Source organism: Rhagoletis pomonella, unplaced genomic scaffold (assembly GCF_013731165.1).
Source record: "Rhagoletis pomonella isolate Grant_MI unplaced genomic scaffold, Rhpom_1.0 Rhpom_scaffold_00514, whole genome shotgun sequence".
NCBI lineage: Eukaryota > Metazoa > Arthropoda > Insecta > Diptera > Tephritidae > Rhagoletis > Rhagoletis pomonella.
Genome location: NW_023459068.1, coordinates 1 through 9,328, shown reverse-complemented (window position 1 = coordinate 9,328; position 9,328 = coordinate 1). Strand labels below are relative to the sequence as shown.

At 41.4% G+C, this 9,328-nt stretch overlaps 1 protein-coding gene across 1 annotated transcript; it reads right to left on the bottom strand.

Annotated features, from left to right (window-relative positions):
• Positions 1-367: 367 nt before the first annotated feature.
• On the bottom strand, positions 368-9,325 carry LOC118751073 (E3 ubiquitin-protein ligase TRIM33-like; the record flags this gene model as incomplete). The annotated part of the gene is made up of 10 exons (XM_036485839.1): positions 368-2,330; positions 5,530-5,653; positions 5,728-6,088; positions 6,666-6,840; positions 6,954-7,198; positions 7,279-7,411; positions 7,486-7,886; positions 8,011-8,094; positions 8,235-8,507; positions 8,887-9,325. Coding segments are annotated over 10 exons (2,574 nt in total), but the record flags the coding sequence as incomplete, so codon positions are not given.
• Between the last annotated feature and the right edge of the window lie 3 nt (positions 9,326-9,328).

Below are 9,328 nucleotides of genomic sequence, written 5' to 3'. Positions count from 1 at the left end.
TGTGTATATTACCTAACATTCATTTGAGTTCCACATTAGTTTTTAATCTTAAATTTAGTATCTACGAATGTATGATGTGGTAATAATAAAAAAAACTAGACAATGGTTGCGTATGCATATCCATGTAGAACTTATAAAAACCCTATGCAAAACACACATGTCCATTCGTAACTAAAATACTTTGCCTTTTTTTAATTTTTAAACACTCTTTTCAATATGAGCTAGTTTTTGTATTGAATTAGTTAGTTGGGGTAATTTGCCAAAAACGTGTCTTATTTATTGTAAATACTTGGTATGAGGAGCTACATACATATAAACTACATTATAACATTTCTACGCTATGCTTTCTCGGATGCTTTGATTTATATTTTTATACCTATGTATGTACGTATGTAATTTGTGTATTTTTCCATGTTTGTTCATTTGTTTTTAACTAGTCGCGTTGCAGCGTTGAACGTTCGCGAGACTCCGCAGAAATTAAACGCGTGAATGCAATAACGAAAATATGAAATGGATTTATGCTCTAAAAAATAAAAAAGTTTTTCATTTTTCAGAATACTTGTAGACTTTCGCTGGTCTAATATTTTTTTTTTATCACAAAGTTATACTTGTATGTATTTTACTGTAAAAATGCTAATAGTGAGTTAATGTTTTTGGCTTCGTACGAGTGGAACTTATTACGCAAAGTAAATTTTTAGTGCGATTTCTATTAAAGAAAGACCCAGCTTAACTCAGTTTACGAACCTAATCTTCTAGGTTCCAACATTGCTCAGTAATTCTCTCTGGAAAAGTTCTCAATTCCACCACAATTAATCCAGTACTCACCATTTATTAGCGTAATAATTTTTTATAAAATCACAAACTCATATTTAATATAAACGGTAAATTAACAATATATGAGTTATGAATATCATAGTTTTTGAAAGATTTAAGATTTCATTGGATGCATGTCTCGAACTAATTACAAAATCAATAAAGTTTCATGTCGCAAATACACAATTTATGACATATTTGAAATGTGGCGTCTCAGCGATAAGCAGCTGTATTTTATAAAATTTAGGTTGCATGTATCAGTAACAGTATATTGCATTTCAGTTATTTCTCCTTGATTTATTTGCATCTTCATATATCATATATGTAATCACTCAGAGATATTTTGGCTGTCAATGCGTAGATCGGTAAATTACACATTTTTAGTGTATTATATCATTAGTAGGCAGAATGCATTATGGTATATACAAATGAGCTTGTGAATGATGATCGCAATGAGTTTATTTGTATTATCTTCTATACTTTTGTTCTTTGCGCTCTTAAGATTATTTTAGGTGCAGCTTTAGTTTAAATTTTAGTAAGTGCAATTTGGTTTTTTTTTTTTTTATTGATTATGCTTTTGATACTATTCTGTTTTTTCTTTTTCAAATTCAAAATGAGTAAATTTAATTTCTCTTGTATTACTCTTGTTAAATTATTTACAACATACATATGTATATATATAGTTAATTTCAAAACGATGTCTTTCAAATAATGTCTATTCTTATAATTAATTCTTTACTGTTGTCATAGTATGGGAAGTTTCTCAATGTTACTTCGAATACAAATTTTGAAGACGGTACTGCAGATCTTGGGGCTCATGCCAGTGCTGCAACATTTCTTATATAAATTCGATGCCAATAAAATCTTCAAAATCACTACTTTAAATAATGCTGCCACAACAACTTTTTAGATTGCAAATGCGTGGCGTTAGCATAACTTTGATCAATGACGTATGATATTTTTTACTAACTCATCTTGTGGCATTTAGCGTTAATAAGTTTTAAATCCTCGTTTTCGTTTTTATTAAATGTAATCGCCATAGCTAGGCATTAGAAAAGTAGGCTCGGCGCCTGCGTTTGCGGCGGGCAGCATAGACTAAGCAGTGCGAGCGCTTCTTCGCTTTCGTTGCCATTATTGATTGTTGCTAGCATGCTGTTAAGTAGCTGATTAAATTTTTCCTATTCGGTTAGTTTACGTGATCTCTTTGGCGGAATGAAGGAGTCATCATCCCGACTTAAAGCTGCACTGCAGCTCTTTCTACCGTTCTCCATTAATGCAATGCTACCGGGTGAGCCAACGGCTCCGGTGGCGATATTCATCAGACCTGGAGATGCTGCTGTCGACGTGGAAGCACTATTATTGCTGTTATTTGTTGGGTTGCTGATGCTATTTGTATTTACATTACCATTTAATGCATTTGAATGGGATTTGTTAGCGAAATTTGGCAGCCATTTGGCCAATTGTTCTTCGAAGAAGTTCTCCAAATATTTTGCATTAGTGAATGTTTTTGAATCCTCCTGAAAATCAAGGGTAACATTAAATAAAATTTAGAAATATGTCTGGAAGTATGGCTGTTCTAAGTTTTAAACAGTTACATAACACGAACCATGGGTCAAAATAAGATTATACGAATTTTTCAGCCAGATTCAAATTTAGAAATTTAGAGTAGAAACTAGAGAGAAAGTAGCCAACGCTCTATTAAGACAGCATCAGGATACAAATGCAATGAGTGCACGGTGGTGCATTCTGGAAATGCAATGTGAAATCGGTAGTTCAATTTCTTGCACTGGTCGACTGAAATCGCATGGGGTAAAAAAAGAATGGCTTTACTTAAGAACGCCTACATAAATTATCTTCTGGGTTGTTGGGGCTCTGTACTTTGTTGACAACTGCGGTTGTGTGCGCAGGGAAGGAGAGCAGACTGTCGAAAGTTACTCCTTCGTCCAGGTAGTTGTTGCTGTTGTTGTTGTAGCGGCTACTAAGCCCCGTTAGGGGCGGTTCATCCATCAACGTTGTCGTCAATTTCAGCTAGGGGGAGGCCCAGGAAGTGTGCTACTTCCACAGGGGCTGCCCATAGGGACAGGGGCGTTAGCTGAGTGGGGTTCTCACGGCATGTGAAGAGGTGCCGGGAGTCATGTGGCGACTCTCCACATGCCGGGCATTGGTTGCACGGCATTCACAGGGCGGGAGTCTACATAACTTGAGACTGATTCCCTGTGAATGCCGCTCAGGGCCTGTCGGTAGGTTGACGGGTGCAGAGGTTGTTTAATAAACCTCGTCAGTTCGTAAAGATGCCTCCTGACGTGCCGTGGCGAGGGCTTTTCCGCGAGCAGCTGTCCGCTGGGATAGCCACGTCTGTGGCTCCCAGCGAGGAACTGCTTGCAGAGCATTATGTTATGCTCCAACAACGTTTCTTTATCTTTGCCCCAAGTGCTGCCGGCCAGCGACTTGAGGACATTGTTGCGGCTCTGTACTTTGTTGGCAATTGCGGTTGTATGCGCCGAGAAGGAGAGCAGACTGTCGAAGGTAACTCCGAGGATTTTCGGGTTATTCACCGTCGGTAATGTTACGCCATCGACGTGAATACCCAGTTGCAATCTGACCTCCTTCGTCCAGGTGGTGAAAAGGGTTGCCGAGGATTTCGCTGGGGATAGGGCAAGGCTCCTTGCAGTGAAGAAGCGAGAAAGTTCGGCGAGGTAATCGTTTACTTTCGAGCACAAGTCATCAATTCCATTCCAAGACGCCTTGATCGAACAATCGTCAGCATAGGAGACTATATTAACACCCTCTGGTGGCTGAGGACGCTTTGAGATGTAACAATTAAACAGTAGCGGGGACAGGACACCAACCTGTGGTACCCCCTGTTTAATTTTACGTGGCTTGCTAGTTTTGTCTCTGAAAATTACTGACGAGTGTCGACCACTCAGTAATGCGCCGACCACCGTTTGAGTCCCTGTGGGAGTGACGAGGCCTCTATATCTTCTAGTAGCGTTGAATGACTGACAGTGTCGAACGCCTTGGACAGCTCCAACGCTACTAGAATAGTTCTCTCACAGAGGCGGTTTCGGTTTAGGCCACGAGTTATCTGAGTGTTTATGGCGTTAAGTGCTGTTGTTGTGCTATGCACTTTACGGAACCCATGTTGATGCTTCACTGGGGTCAGGTGGTTCGTAAAGTACGGGAGCAGCAGGGACCCGAGTGTCTTCGCTACCGGGGAAAGGAGAGTTATCGGGGGATAAGACTCTCCTTTGTTGGCTGGTTTCCCCGGTTTGAGCAGTGGGACCACTCTCCCCATTTTCCAGATGTCTGGAATGACGAGAGTCGTCATAGACAGGTTGAGGACCTCCGTTAGGTACGCTACTCCCGCAGGACCCAAATTTTTCAGCATCAACATACATATTAAGTCGGGTCCAATGGCTTTGGAGGCTTTCGCCTTCCCGATGGCTACCCTTACCTCACCGCTGGTGAAAACAAGAGGCGCACTAGGTTTTGGCATTTTGTGCAGCCTTCTGGTCACTCGACGTTTGGCTTCATCCACCGGAGGATGCAGAATGAACTGCCGGCTAAAATAGTTCGCGCATCTCTCCACGTCCGACGAAGCGTGGTCACCAAAGTCTATCTCGACTTTGTCGTCGCGCTTCGTCGGGTTGGACAACCTAACGGGGTTAGATCGCCGAAACAACAGCCCTTGGTCGGTTAAAACCCGAGTAATTCCGGTACGTTGTTGTTGTCTTAGCGGCTACTAAGCCCCGCTCGGGTCGGTTCATCCATCAACGTTGTCGTCCATTTCAGCTATGGGAGGCCCAGGAAGTGTGCCCCTTCCACCGGGTCTGTCCATAGGGACAGGGGCGTCAGCTGGGCGGGGTTCTCAGGGCATGTGAAGAGGTGCCGGGAGTCATGTGGCGACTCCCCACATGCTGGGCATTGGTTGGGCACATCCTCATTGATTCTGCTTAGGTAAGAGTTTAGCCTGCTGCAATAGCCAGCGCGAAGTTGGGCTGTTGTAGTGCGGGTCTCCCGAGGCAGACAAAGTTCTGTCCCGTCCACGTCCGGTGGTTGTGTGAATAGAACGGCATTCACAGGGCGGGACTCTGTATAACTCGAAACTGATTCCCTGTGAACGCTGTTCGTACGATTCCGGTACGTAGAACCGGCTGCCGTGCGGATGTATGAATCTGGGTCGTTCCGGTTACTTAGATCCGACATCCGTGGGAGCGTCTTTTGTGTTCGTTGTGTCTTGTTAATGAGCGTGTGATTTTTTGTTTATGGTGGTACAATAAATTCACTTGCAACAACACGCTAATCCAGTTACACAGGAGCAACTAAATCAATATCTTGGTAAAACATATCGTAACAGTTACGTTTCAGAGCTAAGTTAACGATTCTAACACCTAGCTCCTAAATGTATACTACAACTTCAACGCTAACGATTGGAATTTTTTATATTAAAAACGAAAATAAAATTCTCTTGATAATTACCTAAACGATAACAAACTGGACAACAATCACGGTATCCGCGACCGAATCAAATTCGATTCGAAATTTTTGTTTGAGATTACGGTATTCGGAAGCGTGGTCGTTCATTCGATTCGAAAAGAGTGCCAATTGATTACGGATGCCGTGATTTGGACTATGAATCGTTTCAACGGAAACGATTGGTTTTTTCAGAAAACATTAAAATTTAGATGCAATTTGAAAGCAATTCGAGACACTTACTTGATAAAAGAGGTAAGTATTTTTAAATATTAGACGCACATCCGATACAAAGCCAGCGATATCCTTATAATGATTTGGACTGGAAGGATCCAATCTTGTACGTATAACATCCAAAGACATTGGGCTGTAAACAAGAGAAAGCGGATATACATATGAGTCAAATTTCTCAGCTAAAGATTGCATTATGTATACACTTACTTGCAAATAATCTCATAATAGGCTGTATTAGTAGGCGGTTCCGGTTCGCGGAAGTGCAGACTCTGCTCGTACTGGCAGTACAATTCGAGACAAATGCGTTGCACTATCTGTAATTCTAAACGACTCAGCTCGCCGGGTACTTTCTGGGTGTTATCTGTGTTGTTAGCCAGTTCTTTGAGGTTTACGCACAATAGGCATTGCCAACTTTCGCTCTCGTCTGGCAGCGAACTGATCGCAGGAATGTGACAATTCTGATGAAACACTTTCGGGCACTTGTCGCAGCACATGAGTTCTCCACCGTCAAGGCAAACCGCACACCAATCTTCGTTCGGGTCGTCTTTTTGATCATTTTTATTATTAACTAATTAGTTTTCAGTTGATTCGAGTATTTGCATTTTAAGGTGTTTGAATTAAATATTTGGTATTGTATGTGTATTGGCATTAATGATTAGTATGCATTATTTAAAGAGACGAAAGTTTAATTCGATTACGATACATTACGATTTGATTCGATACGTTCGAAAAAGAAACAAACAAAGCAAAGTTACAAGTAATTGTAGATTAATCAGAGGAACTTACGATTGAATTATTCAAATATTGCAGTTTTTGTGCTAGTAATACAGATATGTGACACATAGGACTGGAAAACTTTTAGCGAATTCTAAATTTTGATTTGCAAAAACTATAAGAGCATATATGCCAATAAAAAGCAAGTTTTCCAGTAATGATTAATAATGAATGGCTTGATGAGGAAGCTAAATAGCAAATGAGCTCAAAATCAAACAAGTTCCAGACAAATAGTGGATACAACAAAATTTTTTTTAAAGAAACTTCGATGTATCAACATTGGGCCAGTTCCTCGTTGGATATTAAACAGTTTTTATAACTATACCACAGTACCTTAAATGAAAATTTAATATTGACAACTTTTCGCTTACCTTCTTGAGTATTGGATAGATCGGTTGAGCTATGCACTTGTGGCGATGTGGTCTTGGTGCGCCCCTCCGGCAAAACCTGAACACCGTTCGAGTCCAATTTGGCAATTGTGGCCATTAGATCGTTTATAGAATCGTCACGGACCTTGTCAATCGGTTCGGTGAAATCTTTTGCGTTCTATATAACGAAAGCAGAAATACAAATATTTTATAAACTAGCTCTGTGCAAAAAAGCATTAGCGCAATATTGTTGCGTGAATGTCTAAAAATATAAATGATCCTACTGCCCACCTCGTTAGTGCTCGGGCTCGGCGTCTTTGGATTCGTTGATGTGACGTTGGGTAGTATGGAGACAGCTGGTCCGAGCCCAAGCGAAGCGGCATGCAAGCTAGAAGCGCCTTGCATACTATGCGCCGACGAGTTGCCATTTGGCGGTGTGGTATTCTTCAGAGTATTTGGAGATTTTAGGGAAATTTTAAAGTTTTCCGTTTGACGGCCATTCGCAAACTGCATGAGCGGACCTTGTTGCGGACAAGCTATGTAAAAATAAAAAACAATAGAAGATTTTAAGTACTTTGCAAAAACTTTGCCACGTTGCTAATCTATTGGAATTTACTTGTTTGCTGCGCCGATTGAGGTATGTGCCACTTGGCCATGCTGTGCATGCTGCTCAAGCTGCTATTCATTTGTGGCGATGTCTGAGGGGGACCGGGACTGAAGCCAGGCTGGCTCCCATGAAACCCCATGTTCTACAAAAGCATAAAAATCACCAAAAGTTTAGCGAATTCTTGCAATAAAACAATTTTTAGAAATAGTATCTTACATTCTGCATTGGATTGGGCATCATTTGCGGTCGCTGCATAGCGTTTGGCGACGGTATTTGACTTCCGCACGGGCCACCAGGTCCGCCCCCGCTTGACATTGCTGCAACCGCGGCCTGCTGTTGCGCGTGACTCGACATACGCTGATAGTTCTGGAAACGTGCAGTATTGTTTATGAAATTCGGGTTATTCGGTCCACCAGGCGTATTCTGCGGGTAATTCTGATGTTGTTGGCCTGGAGGACCGCCCATAAAATGCGGCCGCATTTGGGTGGTCATTTGTTGGTGTGGCGAAGCGGCGCCTTGTGGACCACCGGGATAGTTAGGGGGGCCGTTAAAGGATATATGTGCTTGATTGGGGCTCTGCGCTGCTTGATTATTCAGAAGGCCACGTAAGCTCATATCTAAATAAAAATCAATAAGGTAATCGTTAAAACTTTAATTGCAGAAGATGATTGACCGCGAAAGCACAAGTATTTGTTTATGTATTTTTTATAATGTATGTACATATGTAGGTATGTGGCTTACCCATATTTTGAGGGTGTGTTGAGGAACTAACATGTGGTTGACCTTGACGCTGCATTCCCACTGGTGGCATGGCACCGAAGCGAACTGCAAAACGAAACAAGCAAATAACGAGCGTCAAATAAATGGCTTATTTAATATGTAACTGTTAAATGAAGAGTGCGCCTAACGTATAAATGTGATGAGTGTAATTGTAAACTGTGAACGACATGCTGGCGTACCCTTACCTGCGCCCTCCGCAGCGTAGTTGCGATTCATTTGCATGTTGTTAAACTGCTGCTGTGCCGGAGAACTGTTGTTGTATATCGGCGGTCCATTCTGGGGTCCATAGCCGCCTGGAGGGCCTGTGGGAGATATGCCTGCGGGCATGCCGGGCGGAAGGCCAGGACGCAGTGGCGGCGCCATATTGGGACTTGGCTGCTGGCGTGGCGGGCCATTGGGAGATGGTGCTGGCGGATACGGTTTGCCGTCTACAATAACAGTGCCAAGCTGCGAAATGACTGCAAATCCAAGGAAGAGAAATTGAAATCTAATATCGAATCCAGGTGTAAAAGTCCGATGAGGAGATGTTGTTATCTCCGAAATTTAAATTGTTTTTTTCCACAAAAAATTTCATTAACTACGGCCTCAAGCTCAATAAAATTGTTGAAAATAACTATAACTGCATTTCACTAATTTAATTTCATTTAGAAATTAATAATTTATTTCCTACAGCTCAGTCAACTCTATTAAATTAAATTCATTTCAACTTAATTTTAGCCAAGCAAAACAAAGTAAACAAATTGTAATTAAATTTAATGAAAATAAACTCAATTTAAATAATTTTTCTAATTAAGATATTCGAAATTCATTCCAACAAAATGGCAGTCATCCACCTACCTTTCTGCAATTCGGAAACCTGATTCAACTGTACTTGAATTCGCACTGGAATTTCCGGGTTCGGAATGTCAGCACGTTGACATTTCAGCTTCTGCAGATGTCTCACCAACGATTTCTTGCTAGACAGAATTGCGTAGTCACTGCCCTTTTCCATAGCGTTCTCCATAAACTCGATGCAGTGATCAGTGTTGTCCGACAGCAGCTGCAAAGCATCTTTTTTCTCGATTAGTACCTTCATTTTGGTATCGCACACCTCATTTAGACGCATAGCCAACTGTTTGCCCCGCATATTTACTGTATTTGTGATCTTCACTACCATCGCAGTAATCTCCTTAATGAGATCCTTCTTACGATCGGCAATTTGTTTTTGTCGATCATCAATCACTTTTGTGGCGGATGAGAGGAGGAAGCGCTTGTAGTTGATTTCCGAAACGAGCGTTTT